Here is a 27,939-nt window from a genome sequence, read left to right as displayed (position 1 = left end):
CTAATTTTTTATTCTCTGTTCTTATTTCTATCATGTCTTTTGTACAGTAGCAATGAAAGTTTGACCGTAATTTCTCTGGCTTAGAAAGGGCCAAAAAGACAGAATAAAGGCACAAATTAGCTCAAAAAATCTTAAAAGCTATCATAACATGAACATTGTCGATAAATTAGGGTGTAGCGTTAATGCGAAATAAGTACTTCGTACAAGTCGTATGGAAACTAATTAATGAATAATTTATTTAATTGAGATTAATTACATTCTAAATTACATTGAGAGCAATGCAATATAAATTAAGTTACAGAAGATGGAGCTGGCAGATGTGGTACAGCGTTAAGCGCTTGGGCTCCTGTGCGTATAAGCTGACAGCCTTCCTCATCATCGCATTGTTGCTGGTAAGAATTGCATCGCGATGAGCCATAGAATTCTTTAATCGGGATTTATATCTTCATATTATTTAAATTCTTTAATCTACCGCATAAGCTGACAGCCTTCCTCATCATTATTCATCATTAATAATAGTTATATACTTATTATTCATATCCTTTAGTCTACCGCATAAACTACTCTGATATAAAATATATGATGAGCTATATAAATTTAAATGAACTGTAACATTTTATGTGCCCCCACAGGGAGCGTTGTTCATCGCAACGCGAGGAGTGCACACAACAACAGACGAAGACGATCAGTTTCATATCGGTCTGGGTAGTCAACATCTTACTGATGACGAAGTCAAATTCTCCCTATGTGATGAAAAATTTATCAAGAGACAAAGATTAAAAGGACCTTTACTCTACGACGACGAGTACATAATTAATGTGTTTAGAGATGAATATTTAGTGCCGCCTTCAACACAAGAATACAGGCTGGAAACGTCTGCGAAATATATTGAATACATGGTAAGCTGTACATGTTTTGGTCATGCATGAAATCCATAAAAATGCGTGAAAATTATTATTTTAACATATTTAAGCACCAATCATATATGGTTTACATTTTAAGGATCAATTATGAGAGTCAGTAAAAGTCACAATAAATGAAGAGTTAAACCATTACGGTACGAGAAATAATGTCTTCTGAAATGTCTTAAAGATGTATGAAAAATGTTTTAGAATGTTAAAAAACAATGAAGAAATTATTCCATGTTCTCCCACGAGACGCTGAACTCGTGGATCTTCCTGAGGAGTCGCGTGAAGGCCGTGCTGGGGAGAACCGCACGAGGCTTCTTCGTAGAGGCCGGCGCCTTGGACGGGCAGTATTTATCTAACTCCCTTCCTCTTGAACGGGTGAGAATATCTATTAGTTGTAAACTTATCTGAATTATGTACGCAAATATAAGGTTTTGTGTTACACAATATATTGCAATACTATACATTTAAATTCGTTTTAGTAACGTGCTAGAGCTCCTGGAGGCCGGGGTGGTACAGTGGTAACAGTTCAGAGTACTTAGAGCTCTGGTGAGCTGCGGGTTCGCTCCCAGCTCACTGCGACAGTTAGCCTATATGGTCTAATTGGCGAGGTCGCCGGGCGGTTGAGCACAGCAAAAATTGGAGCAGTGAACTTTGAGTGCAAGACTGCAACAAGCTGTGAAAATTCTGCGATGTTCAGCGTCAGCGACGGTTTAACGGCCTATTTAACGTTATCACCGTTTTAAGCGCATTTTCTCTTTATAAAAAAATGCACTATTGTGCTCGCCATGTCCGTCTGTCTGTCTGTCCGTCCGTCCGTGACTTCACGTTTTCGTCGACGAGAAAATGCGCTCTCTGTCACTCACTGCAGTGAGTACTGAGTTATAGTTTTTTCAATTACCGCAGGAGCTGCAATGGACCGGCCTCCTGGTCGAAGCGAACCCGCGCTCCTACCAGAAGATGTTAACCAAGAACAGGAAAGCCTGGCTGTCTCCTGCATGCCTGTCACCAGCCAAATTTCCTCAGGTGACGCACGAGTCTTGTTAATAATGTCCATATTAATTTATGTAGTAGATGATAACTGTACAAGTAAGCATCAGTTTCAAATCCTATTATCAAGTATAATTAAATACGATCATTTTTATTTAAAGACTTCAAATGCAATTATACATTAATATACTCATAAACGAACTGAATTGAAGGTCACTTTACTCACTTTTAATGAAAATTCACCTTAGATTGATCTCATCTCAAAAATAACAATTGAAGTACACCAATTGTGTCATAACCTTAACTCTACTATCATCAATTAACCTCAGTCCGATTTGTACGAGGAGTACATTGAGACAAATTTGTGGGTAGAATTGCTCAAATAATGGCGATTTCAGAACGTAACCGTGATACACCCTTATACTATAGGCCAAATTGGGTCAGTATAATTAGCGTAAAAATCAACAAGTGCTTCGCTATTTGGACCCAGTCGTGCTTATTTTTCTGAGTGTATGAACCGTATTCACTGGTGACTCCGTAATAGAATAGAAGTGTCGGCGCTGAAGAAATAGGCCCATGGGCGAGTGGGCGGGCGTGTGAGAGTGGGCGGGCGGTAATTTCTGATTTAGACCTCAATTAATGCTAATTTGTGTTGATTTCAATAACAGGAAATGATTTTAAACATGATGGAAATGATGAATGCAAGAAGCAGCTACGACTATCCTTGGATCGCAAGAGGCAGTTCGCACCTCGAAGTGAGCAAGCACTAATTTTGATTAACATTTATCGTCATTATGATCGGGACGAAGCATGGTCATAAAATTAATGCCTAGGATTATTATTAAAAATAAATTATTATAAAATTAATAACAATTAATGCCGCAATTATTATTAAAAGGAAGTCTAACAACGTTTCATGGATCATCATGAAATAGGAATCGTGTATAATACTATGCGAAAACACCGAAGTCAAACTTTTCGCACTATAGTTTGGTTTCATATCTCAAAATTAGATGGAGTTCATGAATAATAATGATAACATTAAAACCAGTTACCCTATATTTAATGTAGAAATCGATCCAATAAATGTGACATCATATCTATAATAATAGTAATATAAACTGAGGATGCATAACCACAGTATATTTATTTACGCGCCAGGAGACTGCAGGAGGCGATCAGGAAATTATTCAGACGCAGTTCCACACAACCTACGCTCGGGTGCAGTGCTTCCCTCTCGCCACGATGCTCTTGGCGCTCAACGTCACCCACGTAGGTGTTAATGATAATAATAAATAATAATATAGCATAGCAGTACCAGCGTTGAAGATCTTGCCCATCGCCGGTTCTGAATATCACAGAATTTGTACAGCTTGCTGCTGGTGTCGAACACGTAACTCGCGGCTCATATCTTGCTGTGCTTTAAACCGTCCAGCCACATCGCCGATTTCGACCGCGCCTTCCACCGTTGGCTGCAGGTCTTGAACCCATAACTCGTTGCTCCAGTCTTCGTCATCTTAACCCTCAACCGCCTGACATAGGCAGCCGGAGAAATATTTGTCACAAGCCTAATTCCCAAAAAGGATACGTTTTAGTGAGCGCAAATGACTTGCACTGATGGTTGCCGCCACGTACAACTTTAAAATGTTTTCTGTTGCGTACAAACGTCTTCAGATTGCTACACTCAATAGTGTACGTATAACTTGAGTTGAAAGTTATGTTCCCGGAGAGTGACATACGGCGGTAGAGGGTAAACCACTCGGTCACCCGCCGATGTTTAGGTTTGAATGAAGCCTGCTCTTATAATATTAATAGCTGTTTCAGCGTTTATTAGGCCGTAGGCCTGTCACCGAATATTCACAAATTTGATGAACTCGTCAGATCGACCTGCTGTCGCTCGATGTTGAGGGCGGCGAACCAGACATCTTGCGGTCCCTTCCATGGTCGCAGTTGACGGTGTCAGTGATGCTCGTGGAGCATCATGGCGAGTCAAGCTCTCGCGATGAGGGCTTCCTGAACTTCATCACTGACAAGGGCTTCCGAGTGTTCGACTACCAGACAGACAACGAAGGAATAACTGACTACGTGTTTGTAAGCGACAAATATTGGCAGGAACATGGTGCAGAAATTCTCAAGAGGTCGACCAACTTTACTCGGGCAGAAAGCTAGCAATGGTCGAGAAGATTTGGTAGATAGCTGTATGTAGTTTCGCTCTAATTGCCGTTGTTTTTCCCGTTGTCGCTACAAATAACCCAGAAATGTCAGTCAAGCATTCAGTAATTAATGGGTTCTAATGTATTGATAACAAAATTTTTCTACTACACATTGTACGGATTTTCAGCTTTTGCCTCATCCGCAAACTCTTAGAAGAAGTCCCAAGAAAATCGTGTTAACGCCTCTTTAAATTCAATAAACGGTTGGCCGGTTGAAGGGGAGACTTTTTTGATAAAATGAAAGAAATTGATATCGAAGGAAACACTTTAATAACACGAGTGATTTGTCCACTTCCATTATGTACATTAGGCCCAAGGCCACTCAAACCAATACAAAAAAGAGCAGGTCGCAAGTCTAAAAAAAAGATAATACTAAGCGAAGACTTACATCTGGACAGAAACAAGGTAAACGGAAGATAGCAAATGTTGTACGTACTAGAACAATCTCATCTTAGTTCGGAGATTAGAGCCACAACAAGTTTTCACTGTGAAAAAGAGGCAGCATCGATAAGTTTTAGCAGATGCACATTTCAATATTTTCCGAAAGATACATGAATTAATAAAGAATGATTTACAATCCCGTTGTGATGAAACGTTATCAAACTTGCTAAAGAATAACGCTGTCCTTGGTGAAACACGTTTTCCTCAGTTTGTGCTCCTAGAAATTTTGAGCATGGTGGCAAGCCGTTAAGAAATCGATCTAAGATACACGAAAATAAAGCACAAGGTTTAACCTTACACATTTTTTTTAATAAAACAATGTCAGGCCGTATTCGAAGACTGTTTAAAATGAAACACAGAATTGGATTTATGGAATCCATTTCAAATTCCTGAAGCGAGTATAAATAAGTATTGAAAGAGATTCTGGAAACTTGATTCAAAATACAATATGCCGCAATGATAGATTGAGATTTTTTTAACTCCACCTCAGCTTGCTTAATAACTCTCGCTCCCAAACAGTGAATGGTAAAAACCAAGCATAAAAAAATTAACACGTTGTTGAGCAATACGAATACCTGATAAGGTTAAAAATGTAAAGCCCAGTCTAAGTAAACCAACGGAAACTTATTCTCAAAACTTATAACTGATCTTCTTTAATCTATCATACTCCTACTTTAGAGACAACCATAAAATGTTTCCAAAAACATTAGGAACGAGGTTTAGTGATAAAAAAATGATGAAAACGGGTCAGACTATCACTATTATTTACTGATCCGCGAGAGTAAAAAGTTCATGTTCCTTCACTAATAAAATAACTTAGCCAGAGTCATTTATAATACATCTACGGCTTAAAAATATCAGATGCCGATAGTACGATATACCAATAAAATTCCGTCAAGTATTCGAAAATGGAGAAAACCCAGCTCAGTGGATACACTTGAATTAAACAGACAAACAAAAGAATGAAATAAAATATTGATGCCTCGATTCCTTTGATTCATTCCACACGTTTGCGGCCGTTTTCATCCCAGTGAGCCATAATTTGTTCATACCCATGACGAACACTTCACAACCGTCCGCATCATACAGAGAAAGCTGAACAACTTAGAAATGGAATATATACGTAAATGCTGTTGACATCTTAAGCGCAACTCAAAATAATCGCCCCATTCTAATACGATGAATGAAGAAGTGCAGATATTTGCAATGGTAACAATTATTCCAAATGAACTTAAGCAAGGCAGATAATCGCAATGCTGAGTTATTCCAAAGGAACTAAACCATTGTAGATATTCGCAATTCTCCTCAGCAGCCAATTCACATAAACTGAAGCACTGCAGATATTTGCCATAATTACATGTATTCCAAATGAACTGTAACATGACAGATATTCGCAATTCTCCTCAGCAGTCAATTCACACAAAGTAAAGCACTGCAGATATTTGCCATAATAACAGGCATTCTAAATGAACTGTAGTAATCGTAATTCTCAGCAGTCTTCCCACACGAACTGAAGCACTGCAATGTTCGCAATACTCAGTAGTCGCTGTCATCGTTGTCGTCGGAGTCCTGCAGTGCGTACTTGACTGGCTTGCGTGCCCGGCCCGTCGTAGTACGCGACACGGCAGGAGCCGCAATCTGTGCCACAAATAGACAAATTTTAATAAAGCTTCACTACACGGCAAATGAAAGCATAACTTTCAAAGGGTTAAACAACAATAGATAACATGACATTTGAATATCGTGTATTACATCTAAATAATTAATTATAATAATTAATATTCTTGAAAATGAATTATTCCGACTATAAATAGAATTATTTCTCGACAAACTTACCTCCTCAATTTCATCATCACTGAAATTGTACGAGTCTTCATTGGTGCGCTTTTTCTTGGACTGGGTTGGTTTCTTGAGTGGTTTTGATACCTTCTTTGTTGGAGCTTTTTTGCTCGCTCCAACGTCTTCATCAGAATCGGAATCAGAGAAAGCCTTCCTCTTGGCGGCTGGCTTTTTCTTAGGCTCAGCTTGGTTCTTCTTCTTAGGCGCAGGCTTCGGGGACTCGGACACGTCAGAATCGCTCGAAATGGTCCGTTTTTTAGTTACTGGAAATAATGACAGGCTTTCAGCGGCAAGAAGAGAATTAAGATTTACTGGTCTACACACAAAGGTTGTTAGCGAGCATTTTATAAAGAATCATTTCAGGAATATTACGAAATACTTCATTACTAAGTTTTTACTAAGACATAGATAGCACTTTTACCATGATGAACGTTTACATGCTTTTGTACAAAATTAAGTAGAATAATAAAGGAGATGCACAAAATGCGTCGCTAATCTTGAGGCACTTCGTGTCAAAATTATGTGCAGTACGAGTTTTTCATTCAGTACCGGTACTTCATTACATTTGACATACAAATTGTTCATTATCATTTCGTTCCAAACATGTTAAAAGGGAATCAATAGCAGGACCAATAAAACTTTCTAGACATTTTTTACGTTTCCTTATAACGAAGATAATTTAGGCTGAAATAACCCAACTATTTCAGATTAGAAAGGAGCATGAAGATTTTAAAATACCTGCAGTTGCAGCGACAGGGGGCGAACCGCTAATGAGTGAGTCGAACAAATCGGATGCGTTGGAACCATCAGCTTAGAAAATTAAAGAGAAGCCATTAACAAAAATTGAAAACGTGTTAACACTATAAGCGGGGGTAATTACTGATAAATAATTCATCGCTATGGGGTTCGGTTGACTACAATTATTGATAAAATCATTTCCGTATGAATACTTCAGACATCAAATGGTTAAACCACTACTAGTTAATATGATTTTCAGATGAGACGTTCAGTTCATAATCAATTTAGTTAATATTATTAAATAAATAAGTATCTGTCAGGGGAAATACACCTAGAATGGGTGCAAATTAAACCTAGGCCAAATGAAATACTATATGATAGCAAAAGTTATACGTTACTTAATGTAAGCGGATAAAGTACTGAAGGTTGACTGTCTGATATACTTCAACATTTTTAATTTTACGTTCATAACTTACTAAATAAGATGATCAAACTCTACCCAAAATTCATAACTTAGTTTTAAAATATATATTTGAAGGGGTTTGATATTTTACCTGTAGAAGCAGCCTGCTTGGTAGAGGCTGCTGCGCTGGGCTTCTTCTTCTTCTGCTGGAAGTCGCCGAACTCTGAGTCGGTATCACTGATGACGATATCTTCGTCTGAGTGAGCGTTAGCTTTTTTTGGCTTTGGGGCATTGCTCTTCTTGGCTGCTGAAAATAAATGAGAACGTCCTCATCATCTCGTCGTCACGAGAATAATACCACTTGACGAATTGTGAAAGATATTTTAAGAGATGATAAACGAAATATTTGGCCAACACCGTCTATTAGCTACGATCGCTCCTAAAGTCACAGAAATATTCCTATTGATCAGAGCGATCAAGCGTTTAGCTTCTGCATATATTTTAGGTATACTTAAAAACAATATAGTGACGAGGACATAAAAAATCGGTTCTTCTCACCATGAAAATTAGTACAAACCATCCACATTACACCATTGGTACATAATCAACATTAGGTAATAAATGTAGTAATTTAGGGTAGTACTTTTTTTGCCACTAAAATTTTATCTTACCAAATATAAAAGGCTTAGTGATTGCTGTAAGCAATCAATTATGTATCAACGTATAAGTTTCATATGTTATCTTTTCTTATAACCTATGTTATCTTTTCTTATAACCATGACGTAAAAAAATATCGAACTAATTCAGGTTTCTTGGTTTGAATTTTTTCTAGCGTGAACCAAATTTCATTTTTTGTATTTTTTCTAAATTAAAGAAAAAACAGATAAATGGATACAAATTGAATGGAAGAGATACCAGGTTTAGGCGGGGATGGAGCGTCAGGCGCTGCGTTGTCCTCCGTCTGGTCAAGGAAAGACAGCTTCTCAGGGCCGACGTGACGCTCGTCGACGCCGTCATTGCTGTGCAACGACTCGATGTCGTCGTCGTCGTCTTCGTCATCGTCACTGAAGTTGTACTTTGCCTTGGCCGCTGCAAGTCAAACCAATTATTATACAATTGAAAAATAAAATTTGCAACACAAACATAATCAACGAAAGACTTTTTAGTAGTAAATTTGAAGTTTGGCATTCAGAAAGGCGGCATGCCAATAATCCATTTAATTCAATTGGAAATGGCATTTGTAAATTACAATTTACACGACTCCGCATGTTATTCTTGTATTGTAGTTGTGAAAACACTGTGAACGAGTAGGGTATCGTTCCTCTGATACCACCGTAGGTAGGCTCAGCTGCTGCAGCACCACATGGTAGGCTACCACATGGTAGGCTCAGCTGCTGAAGCACCACATGGTAGGCTCAGCTGCTGCAGCACCACATAGTAGGCTCAGCTGCTGCAGTGCCACATGAAATGCTCAGTAGTCTAAGCTGTAGTGCCAAACAAAATGTTCGGAAGAGACTCTCACCTGCCGCTCTTTTGCCCTCGACAGCGCGGCTCCTGGGCACCGTCTCAATATTGGTGGTGCTCAAGTCGCTGTCGCTGTTGCCGCCATCAGCGTCGCTATCACTTGACCACGGATTTTTGCCCTGTTCAAATTATTCCAAAGTTATCAATAAATCATACACAATTATTTTAATTCATCAAAGGAGTTACTGGGATGTGTACTTACCAGATCTGCTTTCCTATTATTGATGTAAACCAGAACTTATCGGTAGGTACATAATGAAGCAAACATGATTTTTCTATAAATATGAGAAGTTCGTTGGCAGAAGTGGTGTCCATTTTTCTAGCGATACGAATTCAATACAAAAGTATAATTTAATAGATATGAATAAATTAAATTGGTTAATTAATTTTAAATTGCATTTGAAAAAAATTCATCGCGGCAAAGGTAAGTATTAAAATGGATGATTATTAGCAACACTTTTCTCAGATAACACACTTGACAGAATATTATCAGAGGCAAATCAATTCGACGATATTAAAAAATGCGTTAATAATATGGTCCCAACCGTTTTTCTCGGGCATGAAAAAATTTGTTTTTTCCTTTGCTGACAACTTACTATTACGATAAAAAAATTTTTTAATCTAGGTATTTACCTGTGCCTTGGCATTACACTCAACATAGAAAGCTGAAGAGATATGACTTGGAGCCAACCTACAACAATATAATTTTATAATTCATTTAATCTGGATAAAAGAGTGAACTATCAATAAAAACACGAAGTATTCAATACTTTCTACTGGAGTGATTCCAAGTTTCAATACTTTCTACTTGATCTGGTTTAGTGATCCCAATAAGAAAAACAGATCAAGTTATCAAGAATGAAAAAAGGTTAAGGAAGCAGAAAATTTGGCAAGACAGAGATGGAAGACTGGTAAAGTTCTGCCGCGAACCTTCTTGGGGAAATTTATTTTAGTTTGCTTGAGTCCATCGCCGTTTTTCTTGGTGGGGCGCCCTGCCTTGCGTTTCTTGACGAGGTCTGGGGACGTGCCGAGGCGCGACGCCAGCGACTTGCCGGTGTTGGCGCTCACAAGGTCGTCCAGATCGTCGTGGTCGTCGTCAGGGTTATCCCTCTTTTTCTGTGTGGGTAAAAAAAGCATTATATATGGCAACATGCGAGCATTATTCTATAACTCATGATAAAGTTAATTATTTCAAGTCAACATTTGTAACCAGAGATCGTCGTGGTCGTCGTCAGGGTTATCCCTCTTTTTCTGTGTGGGTAAAAAAAGCATTATATATGGCAGCATGCGAGCATTATTCTATAACTCATGATAAAGTTAATTATTTCCAGTCAACATTTGTAACCAGAGATCATCGTGGTCGTCGTCAGGGTTATCCCTCTTTTTCTGCGTGGGTAGAAAAAGCATTATATATGACTACATGCGAGCATTATTCTATAACTCATGATAAAATCAACCATTTCCAGTCAACATTTGTGTTATCCCTCTTTTTCCTGCGTAGGTTAAAGGCATTATAGTCCCATGCGAGCATCATTTAAATACTTGGTAACTAGATATTAATCCATTGAAGTTTATGCACTAGTATTATTCCTATTAAATAACAATCAACTATTAGCTGTCCAACTAAGCTGTCCAAATCATTATCAGGATGCTTTGTCAAGAAGAAATGTTTAAATATCTTAGCATTAGTATCACGTATCTTTCTTAATAAATTATCTAACGATCGACCAAAAACCTTTCTGGAGTGGGAGTCAACAGCGGTCAGATTTTTGTAGTAGCCAAACAATAAAAATTATCTCTGAATATTCGAGTCATTATATACCTCATATTGAGAGTCGTTATATAACTAACAGGTTTGCCACCTTTAGCGGCACTTGTAGCTGCCGAACCATAAAACTCTGCGCGTGTGCAGTTATATAAACTTACAGGTCTGCCACCTTTAGCGGCACTTGCAGCTGCCGAACCATAAAACTCTGCGCGTGTGCAGTGGTTTAAACTTACAGGTCTGCCAGCCTTGGCGGCGCCAGCGGCTGCCGACTTCTCTGCTTTCTTCCTCATTTCTGCGTCGATGCGCGGCTGGATGCGCTCGCCCATCGGCGACGGCATCACTTCCAGCAACGCCTGAAAAAAAAAAAATAGTCCAATAATCCTAAAATCGGCCAAATTGTCATAAAATTAACTTAATTGACCATTACAATATGCTCAACAAGAGTTGAGCTCTTGCAATATGCTCTTAGCGAAAAAATTTCAACATTTTTTATATATTTAAACAAATTTTTATATTGGAGTTTAATACAAATTAATTCCCAGATCTGCGCAGCAATAAGAAGTCTTCCTCATGAACTTGGTGAAATTTTTCACACAGGAAAACCGGTTAAATTCGCCAACAATGGAGTTTCTTTCAGGATTGGGCAGAAGATTAAGAAATGCTGGAACTAAAACAGTTCCCGAGCTAAATGAACTGCCTCGATCACTTTACACATGCCAATGAATGAAAAATGAGAGGGCAAAGTAATAATGATTTTATTAAAGAATAATGATCATTCAAATCTAGCACATGAAGCGTTATCATTAGCGAGTCACACACCGTCTGATCATAAGCAACATATTATGACATGCATTAAACCATGCCCAGATGAATTAAAGAGTAAATAAGGTAAATTAAACAAAATTACTTGTATATATATAAAAAGGACATCTTAAAGATATATTTTCCACATTAGAACTGATGCTCTTGAATAAAATCGGCAACACACTTCCTAATAAACATGCTATCAAAAGTAATAAAATAAGTTATGTTCATCATTGAAAATTCTATCCAAGTATATAAAAAAGATAAGAATGCAAAATGATTGTAACGACAAAAATTAATGCCAGTCCATGACATGAAAAACATTACGGCATGACACGAATGAAAAGCATGATATGAATGAGAAATAACATTAAACTCACATCATCCACGTATTTCTGCAGAATACAGGAAGATATATCTTAGACATTATAACGACACATTGATATCCTAAGTTACTAAGGTGACAGAGACGCCTGAATATTTGTATCACAAGTAAAAATGATTATAGAAAATTATTATAAAAGATCTCAGCCATAATAGTAAATTTAAAGAATGATCACTGAATAAGCTCAGTAAAGAAGACGTAGACAAAGGATCAAGTTGACCTGCCGAAAACATTTTGCTCAAAATTGAATAAATTGAAATTCTTTCAAATTTGGCGGATTTATATAGGCCCTATGAAAGTGAGCCGCAAACCAGGTCTAGAACCTGAGTCAAGAAAAGATGAACGAATCATTGACCTAGATTCCCTGAGGAGTTCTAAATAAGTGTGCTACGCTACTATGCAATATATTTTTCTCAGTCTAGGAGAAATTAACGAGCTGCACAGAGAAAATATCGATACAAGAGAAGCACGAGCTCACCTTCTTCTTCTTGCCACCAGCTTTCTTGTCCTTTGAAGCCAGGTTTTCCTTCGCCACTCTCTCCTCCTCCCGCTCCTTCGCTTCCACTTTGTCAAGCTGCGCAAGCAGAATCAATTCATTGAAATGGCAATAAATTCTAAAAACAATGCTCGAGTTCAGAAATGAATTCACAAATTCTTTAGAAGAGAACAGATGGAATACAATCATCTGAAGTTATATATTCCATTTCATTTCCAGAGCTACAAGTCATAAAGAGATGAAAATTGAAGTATCAATAGTTTAAAATTAGAGTATCATTTGATAGAACTAAAACAACTTTTTGTACAGCATGCAAACATTTACAAACCTCTTCAATGAAAACATCCAAGTCATGATTCCAAAGATCCGACTCGCTTTTAGCTTGCAGGGTTTCAAGCTCGTGTTTTTTCTCTTGCTCTTTTTTGAGGAGGTCCTCCTTCCTCTCCTTTGTGAGGCTCCACATCGGCATCCCGAGCAGGTAGTCAAAGTCTGCTGCATCGTCCGTCTGTTCTTCCTCGGCGTCGGACTCTTCAGCGGCTTCATCTTCCTGTCAACACAAATTATAATAAGAGATGACATCCCACTCTCGCTCATAGATTCCAGTGTCAATACAAATTAGAATAAGAGATGACATCCCACTCTCGCTCATAGATTCCAGTGTCAACACAAATTAGAATAAGAGATGACATCCCACTCTCGCTCATAGATTCCAGTGTCAATACAAATTAAAATAAGAGATGACATCCCACTCTCGCTCATAAGTTCCAGTGTCAATACAAATTAGAATGAGAGACGACATCCCACTCTCGCTCATAAGTTCCAGTGTCAATACAAATTAGAATAAGAAATGACAGCCCACTTTCGCTCATTGGTTCCAGTTTCCCAGTTACGGGGGATTAATCATCCTTTTATAATAGCCAATCTGTTTTCTCTTTTAATGAAATTGAGATAGCGGAGCCAAATTGCGTATTGGTATTCAATTGCAGAGGTAATTATGATGAAAGAAGCGTCAGAAGACGGTATTTATAATTCAATGAGAGGACTTGCACAGATTTGTATGTAGTCAACCGAATAATATTAAGGAATAGAAGTGAATTGTAATCTCACTTCTACAGCCCAAAGAGTAATTCTATATAATTTTCAATGTGTGACTAGAATCTAGATTATTTTTCACAACTTTTGATATTATAAGCAACTAAGCATGGAACCACATATACATTCAAGTCAAATGAAGTGAGATATTTTACACCATCGAAAGGGTTTCCGAGTCAAATTGAGTCTGGGTTTAAGAGTTCAAGTTGTTGATCAACATTCTCTCTTGGTCAACACTGGAACTTTTTCATTGCAATATGTATGGGAATTTCATTCATGAGCTTAGTTGTTAGCGTCAATGAACCCTGGTCATAACTCACAACGGCAGCCTCTCTGCTCTGCGACTTTTTCCACGCCTTGACAGGATCGCTCTCGTACCCCTTAGTGATGAGCTCGTTGATCATGTCCTTACGCTTCTTGTTCTCCACTACCAGCTTGCCTTCACATTTCTCTTTGATGAAACGAGCCTGAGAACAACAAAGTAAAGTTAAAAAAGTTGGTTATGACAAACTACTGAAAGATTTTTCTGCTCATACATCTTTAGGGTATTGAGCCCAGGAGATAAAATTTGATTCGTGCTATTGTAGTCTGAACTATAAAAGGGGAAGCTGAAATACTCACCTGATTAGATAGCTTGTTGGCTTCAGCTTTGAGCATGCCGACCATGTATAGCTTCCTCTTTTCGTAGAACTTCAAACGCAGCTCGTAGAACTCTTGCAGTACATCCATGACGCTGTTGTAGCGTTTCAACACACCGTTCGCATCGAAAAGAACCTGGTGTCAATTTTGGATTAGGAAACGCGGAGTGCATCAGTAAAAAATGCATGAAAAGGACATTCAATACAAATAAAAAATAATAGTTGTATGAACATAGGATATATAAAAAGCATCAACCCGTTTACACATTTTATTTTATAGCCTGTTCCTTACTTCCGTTGACATACACGGAATAAGAATGAAAATACCAGCAAATACCCAAATAGGAATCTTACCACACACCATTTACAATTTTTTGAGAACAGTTCAAGATCTCTACAAGGGAACCACGAAACCCGAGTGATTAGATAACAAATTCAAAAGACCGTGCAAGGTAAGCAAATTTCTTAATCGCATTAGACTGTTCCCTTATATACCTCCATGACGTTACTTCAACTTCATTTCAAAATTATCTTAATTTTTATTTATTAATTAATTTTTGAACTAGCATGCTAGCCGTACTAATTTTGCTAGGATGAGAAAATTTTTTGCTTATACAGCACTGAAAGCAGCAAGCACCAGTTCATTCTCAACAGACATAAAAACAACGATGAATCAAAAGATATTCATCCCCTACGAGTATCTCCTCACCGGCTACACCGCGAGATTCTTTAGGGAAATAATAGTTGAATAATTTAGCTGCGTAGCCAATAACTATAGTCATAGACTTGAGTAAAGCTAACGGCGTATAGGTTGCCTCTGAGAGTGAGGCCGTGGTTATGTTAGCGGACGACCAATGCAGCTGACACCTGTGACAATACTAGAATTTCGTGAAAGACCAAGGTTTCCGCTAATGAGAATGAGTGGACGGGTATACGAATGTGAATTAGTGGACGGGTTAAGATAAAAACCAACAAGGCATAAATAATAAACAGAAGAGCTTTGTCAGTCTCAACTTGCATGATTTTTTTTTCACCAATATCAACACCCACAAATGAATCACTGTATTCTACATCTGATAGCATTGCGGATAGCAATGATGAGGAGGGAAGATGCCTGATGAAATATATAGTTGATCGTCTCACCATTGTGTTGATGGACATGCTGGACTGAAGCTTGAAGATCTTATGAGGTCCTTCAGCTTCGACGTGCCTAACTTGGTTGTCCAGCACATTCAGGACGAAGCGAACGGTAGTGTCGGTGTTGTACTCGCGGTAGTCACTGAAAAATCGAGTCACAATTCTTATTTATCTACGTTCAAAGTAAGCCAAATTCTAAATTAAAAAAAAAAAAACTCTATAGGTTAACTGCCTTTAATGCATACAATTATAGACAAGCTCACTTCTCCCATGTTTTTTTTTGCAATTGCGCCCATTCTGCAATTTCATAGTTAAAAATTTTCCCTTAGGATGTGTACCATGGAAATGGAAATGAATAGTTAGTCGTTTCTCGACAGTCAATTACAGTTCAAGAAAACAACACAGTCTAAACATTTTGCACAAAATGCATTGGTGAATTGACAGCCAGATATTGTTCACATGGAGATTGAAAGAAAATGGCTCGATAGAACGCCCATAATACACATGGTAGAATAGAAAGCCCACCTGATAATGGGGGGGATTTTGTCGTTTCCTTGAAGGATCTCGAGGACGTTTTCCTTGTAGGATTGAGTCCAGGTACGGATGGGCAGTTCACTGATCTCGTATTGGTTGTCCTCGAGACGCGCCACCTCCCCACTGCACAGGTAGCGTGTGGCATCAAGCTGTTCCACGGTGCCTCTGAAGTTCTTGAACCAAGGAAGCTGAGGAAATAAAATGCTGTTAGAAAAACAATACCTTGCACGCTGATGTAGTCGGGAAATCTAACATACCTCGATTAGCAAGGAAGCAAAACAATAATAAAAATATAAATGGAATCGATCAAATAAATTTTGATAGATTTAATTTGTTGTTAACTATTATTTTTATTAATTGTAACTAAATCAGATCAATTACAATAAACTTAACCTTATATAGCAAACTAACCATATCTTTGGGCTCTTCTCCTCGGATCATCTTTCTGATATTATCGACTATTTCTCTGGGGTTGTAATTCGGGATTTTGGTGCTCCAGCCAGTGCCGATACCTTCAGCTCCATTCACGAGCACGAGTGGGATGATAGGCATGTACCATTCAGGCTCAATCTTCTGGTTGTCCTCCTGGAGATACTTGAGCAGGGGGTCGTCATGAGGGTGGATCAAAGCCCTGGCAAGCGGTGACAGTTTAGTGAAGATATAACGAGGGCTGGCTGCATCTTTTCCGCCCATGAGGCGGGTGCCGAACTGACCGATGGGCTCCAAAAGGTTAATGTTGTTAGAACCCACGAAGTTTTGAGCCAAGTTTATTATGGTAGACATGAGCGACACCTCGCCGTGGTGGTAGGCCGTGTGCTCGGCGATGCTGCCCGCAAGTTGCGCCACCTTCACTTCGCGTTTGTCGTTACGTTTGATGCATGTGAACATCACCTGCAAACGACAGTAATTGGAATTTCAAAGATCAAATTTGGCAAATTATCTTAGAAGGTCACAATATAATGTGAAGTTTACTTGAATTAAGATACATAGAATAATCGTTTGTTGCTTTTTTTCAACAAAGTATGAAAGCATTTAAGGAACTCGTCAGCAAAGATTTGCAACTAAACCTCCGCTTCTTCTACAGAATAAAAACAAATAAGGTAAAGATCACCCCCAAACTATTCGCACTGAGTACCTTTCTTTGTCCAGGTTTGAAGCCGTCCACGAGCGATGGGATGCTACGCTCGTTATCGGCGTTAGAGAACAACACCAGCTCCTTGTTCACAAAGTCCGAGTAGTTCACAGAGTGAGTGTTCTTCTCGTAGAGGTAGATCTCAGGAAGCCCCAACTCACGGCGCCGCTTGCACTCCAGCATCCAGGCAGTAAGCCACTCTTTGCGCTGATCAGCTGCTTTCTTGCTGAACGCCTGTAAAAAAAAAAATATAACTCAGTAATCACTGCAGTGAGTGACAGAGAGCGCATTTTCTCGTCGACGAAAACGTGAAGTCACGGACGGACAGAAAGACAGCAGACGGACATGGTGAGCACAATAGCGCCTTTTTTCCCATAAATGAGAAAATGAGCTAAAAATAGCGACTAGGAACCATAATTTTTGTACTCTACAGGATCAAGAATATTACAATAAAAAAAAATAGTTAATAAGTTTTTTCAAATGAAACTATGCAAGAAAATAAGAAGGGCAATTATTGAAGCAAACTACAGAAACAGATGGAAAAATTTAATATGCTCAAAGTAAAATACGAGTAGCAGACACTTCACTCGCTAGTGAATTCTTCTCACCATCTGGATGCTGCGGTCGTCTTGGTCACCTTCATATTTGAACTTGATTCTGTGACGGACCATGTCAGAGAAATACTCCTTGGCTTCTTTTGACGTAGAAGTACCCAAACCTGTAGAACAAGAAATCGTAATTATTATCCAGGTTAAATGGCTCGTTCTTGGTTGTCGTCATAAGCAAATCACACCTAATTTAGGATCACATGCCAAATGATCGTTGAACCAATCTATACGAATAATTAAGATAACACGCATTTCAAAGTAAACTAAAGCCGATCAAGCTAAGTGATGCTCAGTTAGACAAATAGCATATCAGCACTGAAAGGATGATAGCGACATCAGTATAGAAATATGCTGCAGGAAGCGAGAGTCAAGGCCCGTCAAAGAGCAACAACAATGCATGAATGAAATACCTTTGTAGTACTTTATCTTGTAGGTGTGCCAGTTATCTTTATTTGACTTCCATTCTTCGTATTCGGGGAGGGAATAGAAGCTTATCTCTTCTTTCCCTTTCGTGGCTTTCACGATCGGCGTAATGAATTCCTCCAGAAAATTCAAGCGCAGCAGAGAAGGCCAGTTATGGTGAATGAAGTTTATGATCAAACCTTTAATGTGAGAACCGTCCTGATCTTGATCAGTCATGATCATGAGCTTCCCGTAGCGAAGCGTTTTCAGATCATCCACGGTTTCGTACTTTTTCTTGTACTGAAGTCCCACGATTTGGATGATGTGATTGATCTCGGCGTTCTCCATCATTTGTTTGACGGTTGCTTCACGCGTGTTGAGCACCTTACCCCTTAGGGGAAAGACTCCGTACTTATCGCGCCCGACAACACCAAGGCCTGCCACTGCAAGAGTCTTGGCTGAATCTCCCTCAGTCAAGATCAACGTGCATTCCGACGAAGAACGCGTGCCTGCATCGTTGGCGTCCTCAAGCTTGGGAATCCCCTTAAGCTTCGAGGTTTTCTTACCAGCACACTTCTTTTCGAGCTGAGCTTGCTGCTTGAACTTAGCCCAAGCCATAACGGTCTCGACGATGCCAGATTTAACCACAGCAGCAACAAATTTGTCAGACAGAGTACACTTTGAGCCAAAGCTTTTCTGTTGCAGTGTCATGTTTTCCTTTGTTTGCGAGTCGAATGTAGGATTTTCAATGAGAGCATTGACAAAAACCCATAGATGGTTCTTGATCTGTAGGAAACGCAAGAAAATTTACAAAGCAGCATCTTGCAAATTTCATAAGAAGAAATGCTCAGAGAAGATATGCAAATAATATATAATGTTGGCATGCCCTATATAGGTACAAATCATGGGCAATAGTAAACATAGTATAACAAGTTCTTGGCTCTTCAGAGAGGGGAACATATTGATCAAGATTTAGAAATTTGCAAGGTAAGTCAGTTCAGAAAGATAGAAACTTGGCTTACCTGGAAATTCTTGATTTGAACTCCGCTCTTGTTCTTCTTGGAAAGAGTCTCTGTGAGACTGTTCACAATCATGTTCGTAATATAATCCACATGGCGACCTCCCTGTGATGAGAAAATAGGGAATAATTGAATAAGCTGTTGGCAAGAAGTAGATACAATGATCAAAATCTGGTGAATGTTACAATACGCTTGAGAATTCTTTAAAAGACCAGCAAAGATCGAGACTTTCTCGCCGTTTCGTGGTTTTCTATGAAATTACCAAGATCACACTACAAATTTTTAACGGGATCAACTTGGCTGGGTTTGTGGGAGTGTGTAATTTAGCGTTTGAAATATAGTAAGCTTAGGGTGCATAATGATAAGTGTAAATGATTACCTTTGTTGTGGCAATGCTGTTGACGAAAGACATGTGCTGGAAGCCTTTCTCTGATATGGTGACCGCCACCTCCCAGCGAGGTCCGGGCTTCTCATACACAACTTTGAGAGGAGCACCGGCATCGTCGGTGCGATCCTTGATGTACAGTTCAACATAGTCTTTGAACGACTTCACCTGCAGAAATAATAAATACGTCATAAAAATATTTTTCTAAGGACTAAAATTTAAGACAGAAATTACTTCAGGAGGATCAGGCAAAAAAAAAAAAAAAAAAAACACAATATTAGAAGGCAATGAGATGCAAATAACTTAGTAAGCGTTTAAAATGCATTACAGATAAAGGGCAGAAACATTTTATTATAAACTAAACTCTCATCAGAAAAATACTTGCTCTTTTTCTTTGTCACAACTCCCCTTGGCAAAAAGAAACTACGGAATACATCAAATTTATTTAATCACAAGCCTCAACCAGGAACCTTCAAATTCAGGTTGAAAATTATAAGGCACTCATTACTACGGTGCACATAAAACAATTCATATTAATTAACGGGAAAAGCAAAAAAAAGGCAGTGATGCATGAAACAGAGCAATGATAATGGCATGAAAAGAAAAAAATGATAAAGGTTCAAGATGGAAACATACCGGCACTCGTTTCCCATTGAGAAAGACTTTAACCCCCGTGAATGAAAAATGATCAAGGCGTTAGGGAAAATAAAGCTTTAGGAAATATTCAAGATCGAAACATACCGGCACTCGTTTCCCATTGAGATAGACTTTAACCCCCGTAGAAGACGCAGCAACGTCGTACGCTCGTCGGCTGAGAAGATCGACCGTGTCTCGGTCCAGACAGTCCATGCCGAACTTGGCCAGGTCGGGCGAGAATGTTATCTTCGTGTACTCCTCTCCAGTGAAGTCTTTGATCTTGGGATCTGAAGCTTTGGACATGTTCACCGCCCAAGTCTGTTTAGAAATGAATTCAAGTAAAAGGGTCAAACTTGCAGCTATGGAAAATATGTACATATTTTATATTAAATGTTGTACGCTTGTACCTATACTTCAATTTCTTTCACTGCATGCCATATATGAGCTAAAATGGAGAAAATTCTCGTTTCTGTTAATTTATTGCTTTTAATGGTTTAACTAATGTTGAAACTTTGTTTATGTATGGACACACAATATTTGTAAATTTTCAATAATTCATGGTCCGTTAAATATTTAAAAAGTGATTTAGTTTTTTTTAAACAAAATCGGCGGGTTTTGAAGCATAGACACTTGGACAAGTAGATTGAACCCCACAAACAAAAGCTGATAATTAGAACATTTATCAACAGCAGTTATTAGACATATTGAGTAAAAATGTAAAAGGAATTCTATTTAAAAAAAAAGACATTGTTGGTAATTTTGTTGAATATGGAAGCAGGTGTAACAAAATTTAAAGATGACAGTGCACACCTGCTTGAAGTTCTTTTTGTACTCCTTATTTGCTGTCTCAACGGTGAACTTGGTGCTGAAGATGTTGCAGAGTTTAGCCCCGAAGCCATTACGACCACCCGTGACTTTCTTCTCATCGTCGTTGTAGTTGGAAGAAGTGAGCAGGTGGCCGAAGATCATTGTAGGAACAAACATTTTTTCGTCCTTGTGCATCACCACAGGAATGCCATGACCGTTGTTATAGACAGAGATCACGTTGTTCTCCCTGGAATGAGGCTCGAATTCAGATACATATATACAAGAGGAAAACTGTAGCTCAAAAAATGGTTTTGACATTAAATTTGAATATTATGCATGTGAGTGAGAGATAAATTACACTCACATTGGAAAATTAATTAAGTTATTAAGAATTAATGTTCATTATATCTTTTGAAATTCCACTTTAAAAAGTCATTTACATTACCATGCATCTGATCTCTTACATTTGTAATGAGGAGTGGTCTGAACAACTCCCAGATTGTGAGCACAATGCATGTATTTATGATCGCGAATATTTTATTCACAGCTAGAGACCAGTCAACAATTCAACATTAAAATGAAACTTCTTTTGCTAATGTAAACAAATGCTGGAATAGCACAATATCCAACTCATAGGTGCAGATTTTTTTCCCCAACACATTAGAAGGCATTCATGACATTATTATCATTAAATTTATAAAGCATTTTAAATCCAGCATATGACTAATTAAGTGACCTTTACAAAAGAAATGTATAACTCACGCATCAATTTCTATCTTGATGGTATCCATTTTTGGATCTCTTTGCTTATTATCAGCAGCATTGACAAGGATTTCATCAAATATCTTGTAGAGACCAGGAACATAAGTGATCTCCCGCTGCACAAACTTCTCATCAGCTGTGTCAAAAACCCACATCTGCTCTGTCACCTTTTCCACAGATCCTGCAAAAAGTAGAAAGTAATCATTGTCATTGCATACATAGCAAAAATCAGCTGATTCATAGATGGAATACTTGATTTGTATAAATAATATTTCAAGAAAGGAGAGTGTAGCCATGAGAAAATAACTAGAAATAGTTGCAACACAATAATAGAACAAAAGTTCAGTAGAAAGTAATATTAAATTAATATGTAAGTATTTAGAATACGTTTGACTTGGCTCAAGAGTTCACACACCAATGTAGGTATCAGGGCGGAGGATGATATGTTCAAGCTGGGTCTTCTTTTGGTATGTCTTTTCCACAGTCCTCTTCTTTCCTGCAGGTTCTGCAGCTTGAACTGCATTCGATGAGTCATCGCTGGCAGGCTTGTCTACCTTTGGCATGAGCATATCCTGGAAAAATAAAACAAATTAAAATCTAAACATAGTTTTTTAACCTGTCATTGCATGTGGAAACCATGCAATGACATGGTTTCTAAATTTTCTTTGTAAAATCTAAGTAATTTCTACCTGAATTGCTATAAGATAGGGGTAGAAGTAGAGTTGTCAAATTTGTCTAACAAGCATGCTGTGGGTGCTGCTATGCTATTCCTCTATCATCCGTTGTACTTGGTATATTAGCTGTATTATACTGAAATTGATAAATGTTTTATCTTATTTACATTGTAAACAAAAATTTCAATTCCAAATACATACATGGAAATCTCTGTTCTTCATCTATGTAATGTTTTACTGACTGCAGACTCGAGTTTTTGGCAATACTTTTTCTTTTCTTTCAAACACTTGAGCTCAAAGTTTTACTTTAACAAATGTAAAGTAAGGACAGATTGCAGAACTCTATTTCTATCTCTAACTTGGCTGCCAGCACCTGTGAACTTTGGAAGCAGTCTGTTTATACAATTAATATTTTTGATGATAAAAATATGCTTTAATAAGTTAACCAACTACATACCGGTATAAAATTTTGCCCTCTATTCCTTGCCTGCACAAAGAAGTCCATATTATTGTGAAGCATGATAAGTTTCTTTCAAGGGATTTGCATGAGAATGAGTTTAAATGAAAGGTTAGCACCTCGAGGTAGTAAATACAGGTTAACTCTTTGGTGGGTATATTACGATATATCTATGGTTGCCTAAAATCTCCTTCCAATGATATTCAGTGCATCCCAGGTTTGTGTTCAAGGCTGCATTATCATACCTCTGTCAACCACTATCCATCTAATCATTTTTCCATGCATTGCATTGCCTTCAGGTCTTGGCAAGGATAAAGAAATTTATATTTGAGCAATCAAATGAAAGTTTTGACACAGACAACAAAGTTTACACTCTACTGCATTTTTTTAAAAGATGGAAGTAGCCATATCTATTCAACTACTTAAGGTAACTTGATGAAGTAGAATGGGGTTCATGTTAGATAGAGATGGTTCCCTTTTATATTTGAGAGATGAATTTGAATTATTATATGTTTAGTGTAGAGGTTACTTTCAATAGTGGTCTAATAATTGTTCATACTTTTTATGCTGTTTTCAGAAATTTAAATAGTGCATTTCTCCACATTTGCTGTGCACATGCAAAAAAATAAATGCAATTTGAATTTCAATCAGTGGCAGATGGTCCTATTCATTAGATTTATTTTGTGCTTACTTATGATAATTGTTAAATAAATTATAATTTGTCTAATACAGGTCACTCAAAATTGTTGTCAGACCAATTGGTCCAATCAAATGCATGGTTTACAGAAGTCACTTGACATTGATTGCTAAAGTCAAGTACTAGATATGTGTTGCTACAAGTGATATTCATTGCCTGGAATGAGAATTTTCAAGAAAAGTGTGAAAACTCGCATCACGTGAATTCCTCCATCACTAGTCTGCAACCAAGTCTATTTGTGGAAAGTTTTCTATTTGTTACAGCCATATGAGAAAATTAATATAGAACAAAATTACTCTGTCACTATCTTATTTGTTGATGTTCAACAATAACAAGTATTAATTATTCAATCTTAAAACATTTACTACGAATTAAGGGGACCAGCCGGGTGAAAAATTGAATATTTGGCTTTTCCATTTTCTTGGCTCATTTCATAGCTGCTAAAAAGGTGCATCTAACATAATAACCGCATGTATGTGCATGCTCTAGTTTGTGCGCAAAGCAATTTTAAAAATGTATAAAATTAACATTTTTTAACAACATGTATAAAGATTTTTTTAAAACAAATCTGTATATATAGTTCCTTACTCTCATTAATTTCAAAGTGTTACCACTCGTTAGAAAGATACAAACAAGATGCATTCAACAAAGCTACTGCAATGGATGTACATGAAATATTTTCTGCGTGATGCAGTTTCCAACTTTTATAAATGACCATTTTATAACAATATTTACAAATTTTATTTCAAAATGCTATTTATGGATCATTACTTGCATCAATTGCAAAGTGTTTGCACTTGTTTGAAAGCTACAAACAACGTGCATTCAATAAAGCAAATATCACATATGTACATGCAATAATTATCGAGTTATGCAGTTTTGAACTTATATAAAATGAACATTTTATAACAGTGGTTCCTAAAGTGGGCAATATTGCCCCCTAAAGGTGTTGGAAAGATTTTGGGGGGCAATGAAAAAGGGCAGAAGGGGAGCAGTAAAGGGGGGCAGCAGTCCGAAGTGAAAGTCAGAAGTTCAAATGTCCGTTTGATGATTTATACACAACATGTGCAGCACATGACTCCCAGTGATGGTTTTTTTTTGCTCAGATCTGTTTCTTTAACCTCCTGGGTTTACGTCTTACTAACGGTAATGTTTAGCTTGTGAATTTTTTTGAATTTTGCCTTCATTTATTTTTGCCACAGTTATATGGCAATACAGGCCAAAATTCACAGTGATCAAGTAATTACTAAGTAGATTTGAAGAAAATTTTGAATCTACAGTCTAACTACCAAACGGTAATGTTTAGCTTGCGAAATTTTTTTTGATAGTGCCTTGGTTTGCAAGTTTTTTCTCCATTACACCTTCATTTGTGATTTAAACAGCAATACATGCTTAAATTTGCAGTAGTCAATAAATTTCTTCCAAACTACTGAACAGATTTGAACAAAACTCAGTATTTAAATATCTAACCTCAGCAACGGTGATGTTTAGCTCGTTACATTTTTTTTTCAATTTTGCCTTTGTTTGCGGGTTATACGGCTATACGTAAATGGCTCTTGGTTAAACCGGCTGGTAGAAAAGCCAGATGTTTCTCCTGTACGGTATCTGTATAACTCACAAAAAAAGCAAAATTGAAAAATTGTCATGAGTTAAACATCACTGTTGGGAGGTTTGGTATTTATATGCAAAGTTTTGTAGAAATCTGTTCAGTAGTTTAGAAGAAATTTTTTGATCGCCGCAAATTTAAGTGACAAATTACTCAGCGATACAGGCCCAATAGAAGGAAGTGTGAAATCAAAAATGATGGTGAAAAAAAAAACTTGCAAAGAAGGTAAAATCGAAAAATGTTTACAAGCTAAAAATCACCATATGCTTTTATATGTGTCTGTGGGGGGCGCTAGAAATTCACTAGGGAGTCAAAGGGGGCACCAGCCTGGAAAAGTTTGGGAACCACTGTTCTATAATATATAAATATGATAAAGTCTCATTTATAGTTTATTATTTGCGTTAAACTCAACAAGAATAAGTCTGGTACCGTAAAATGGGGTAACTTAGACCACTTTTTTTCTTATAAATGATGTCATTTTCTTACTAGCTAAATTAAACTTGAATTGAAACATGCAAAATACAGGTCTATACTCTAGCTTCACTCACCATAAATTGCTGGCTCCTGCCTTCCATTCTAGACATTCTAGTCTTCTAGAGTCTAGAGCATGTTCCAATGGTGGCTGGGCAAAGCCTTTAAAATGGCAACTTGCTCAGCAGGCTCCGATACTTTGACATTGACACTTATAAAGACAGTCAAATTATATTCATTCTAAATATCAAATTACAAAAAAATTAAATTTATATTATTTATTTGAAGTTAATTTTACATTTAATAAGAAAATTCAAGCTGACTGTTTGTCTTTGATTGCAAATTATATTATTAAATGAATTAAATACATCATTTAGGAGCTAAATAATTTACTAAAACCCGCAAATAATGGATTGCTGGCAGTCAGCGCCAGTGCGGCACCATTTGAACTAAGATTTCAAAAAAAAAAAAAAAAAAAAATGAGCAACTACAAAGTACGGGTCAGATGCTAAATGTTAAAATATTATTTTTCATAAATAGGATGTGCTTTGATCATTCCCGCAGTCCGGTATGTCAGGCGGAGCAGTAACAGATTATTTCAGATTTTCAGCCCCAGGAGACATTTCTATAATTGTTAATTGTAAATGATAGAATTAAAAAAAAATTTTTGTTACAACTGAACTGTAGCCTGTGGAAGTTCCAGAAAAAAATTTCAATTTTGAAAGGTTAAAAAATGCTCATTCAACATATTAATAAATCTTCACATTTGTATTAATCCAGAATCTATCTGAATTTTTAAAATTTAAATTTATTCAATTCCTAAACCACCACTTCTACAAGAATTATACCCAACTACCCATACCGGCATTACCAGGACAAAAGAAGAAAATAAATTCATTCTCAAGTTCGAGCAGCAGGCTAGATTTAGGAGGCTTCAACATTAAATAATGAAAAATAAAATTGAAGTGATTGGCAGAAAAATCTTAATGTAAAACATTAATTGATCAAGCACAGTTACGTCATTAGAAGGGTCTTTTAAAAATTTAATACAAACAATACAAATACACGTCTTTTCTAGGTAAGCCTAAGTGCTTTTAAAAACAAATTAAAAGCTTTATGAGTTGCATCCTTGATCATTTCCCGCTAGAATTTGAATTCCAGTGGTTTGTGGCAACTCGGAAAGGTTTCGCGTAAACGCATCGAACTGTGTTCACGCTATAAAAACTAACATATTTAATCCAGTTTCATCAACAACAAATACACAAAATGAATGATGGAAATAATCAATGATTGATTTATGTACATTTATTTTAGGCCAGAGCTTTTTTGGTGGTAATTTACAGTTATGTAGCGGATTGTAGCCAAAGCGCAATTTTCATAAATACAGGCTCCCGCTTGGTCACGTGACCACAAGAAACGGCCATCGCTGCAGCTGGGCAACATGCCTCCATCGCAAACAGCAAAGGAAATAGAATAGAGTAAAAGCATTATAATTTAATTTGGGTCATCAATAAATATTAATTTATATCATTTTGCATCGAAATATTATTCAACTACAATAGGGCTAGCTTAGATTGTGGGGCCGGAGATCTATTATAGTTATTGAGTACTGAATGCAGTTTTCTGCCACGATGAAAAAAAACGCGATTGTGAATACGTCAACGTGATGCTCCGGTAGTGCTTACCAACGCCTCAATTTGCAGAAATTAATGATGCAATATAGGTTAGGTAGTGCAACCTAAGTCCTAAGCCAACTAGAATTTGAAACCCGCAAAAAAACACCTTATTTCAGAAGTAAAACACATGATGTTTTACCGACGAGTGCTAAAAAAGTTTCAAGTCCAACATGCATCGCCAGTCACAATTCACAAAGGCATTACAATATCCACAGGTCATTCGAGCATAAAGTAGCACCACAAACACCAACAACAAAGCTACAAATTTTTATTTAATAATCGTGAATGAATAATAAAAAGAAAAGATTAGAACCGAAGATTTCAATTCCACACGTCAATGCTTACCGTAATTTTGCCGTTTACGGCCGGCATTTTCCCTACGCTTGTTACAACGAATCGGAGACACAGACTACGGGCAGGTGTCGAAAGGCGATTAATTAAAATATTGGTGGCGGCAAACAGTTTAGATATCCAGTAGTTCTATTTAAAAATACTTCCAAATATTGGCATCGGTGGAACGAATTTTAAAATCACGGATTTCCACGTCCCATGTCACTCAACGTCAACGGCCGCTCCTCACCTTAGCAAGTATCGCTCAAGACTGGCTTAGAAGCGATTAATTCTGTTTCTTTCTACAAGTTTTCCCGCGTTCACTCAGCCTCACCATAACCGCTTAGATGCCAAATACTGCCATGTA

At 37.5% G+C, this 27,939-nt stretch overlaps 2 protein-coding genes across 4 annotated transcripts; one reads left to right on the top strand and one right to left on the bottom strand.

Moving 5' to 3' along the window:
- Positions 1-30: 30 nt before the first annotated feature.
- Positions 31-5,051, top strand: LOC108674893. Its single transcript, XM_018162876.2, has 7 exons — positions 31-392; positions 633-899; positions 1,158-1,286; positions 1,815-1,934; positions 2,567-2,653; positions 3,060-3,170; positions 3,780-5,051. Exons 1-7 carry the CDS (start codon positions 279-281, stop codon positions 4,065-4,067), a joined length of 1,116 nt encoding a protein of 371 aa, XP_018018365.2. The 5' UTR covers positions 31-278; the 3' UTR covers positions 4,068-5,051.
- On the bottom strand, positions 4,363-27,865 carry LOC108674894 (DNA topoisomerase 2-alpha). 3 transcript variants are annotated; one of them, XM_018162880.2, is made up of 25 exons: positions 27,588-27,865; positions 22,077-22,233; positions 21,662-21,842; positions 20,903-21,146; positions 20,198-20,410; positions 19,451-19,624; positions 19,075-19,176; positions 18,061-18,838; positions 17,651-17,760; positions 17,046-17,276; positions 16,322-16,801; positions 15,902-16,098; positions 15,383-15,518; positions 14,223-14,375; positions 13,922-14,068; positions 12,838-13,056; positions 12,492-12,587; positions 11,058-11,177; positions 9,987-10,172; positions 9,055-9,175; positions 8,448-8,621; positions 7,684-7,839; positions 7,130-7,201; positions 6,389-6,654; positions 4,363-6,190 (listed from the first exon to the last, which is right to left on the bottom strand). In XM_018162880.2, the coding sequence occupies exons 1-25, from the start codon at positions 27,612-27,614 to the stop codon at positions 6,089-6,091; spliced, it is 4,842 nt and encodes a 1,613-aa protein (XP_018018369.1). In that variant the 5' UTR covers positions 27,615-27,865; the 3' UTR covers positions 4,363-6,088. The 3 variants fall into 3 exon arrangements, with proteins under 3 accessions (XP_018018369.1, XP_047738579.1, XP_047738580.1); XM_047882623.1 differs by having other exon boundaries at positions 7,684-7,836; XM_047882624.1 differs by lacking the exons at positions 20,198-20,410; positions 20,903-21,146; positions 21,662-21,842; positions 22,077-22,233; positions 27,588-27,865 and adding an exon at positions 20,093-20,125.
- Between the last annotated feature and the right edge of the window lie 74 nt (positions 27,866-27,939).

The sequence above is a fragment of the Hyalella azteca genome, unplaced genomic scaffold (assembly GCF_000764305.2).
Source record: "Hyalella azteca isolate HAZT.00-mixed unplaced genomic scaffold, Hazt_2.0.2 contig10907, whole genome shotgun sequence".
NCBI classification, from domain to species: Eukaryota; Metazoa; Arthropoda; class Malacostraca; order Amphipoda; family Hyalellidae; genus Hyalella; species Hyalella azteca.
The sequence above is the reverse complement of the archived record's forward strand: the minus strand, read 5'-3'. Positions and strand labels throughout refer to the sequence as shown.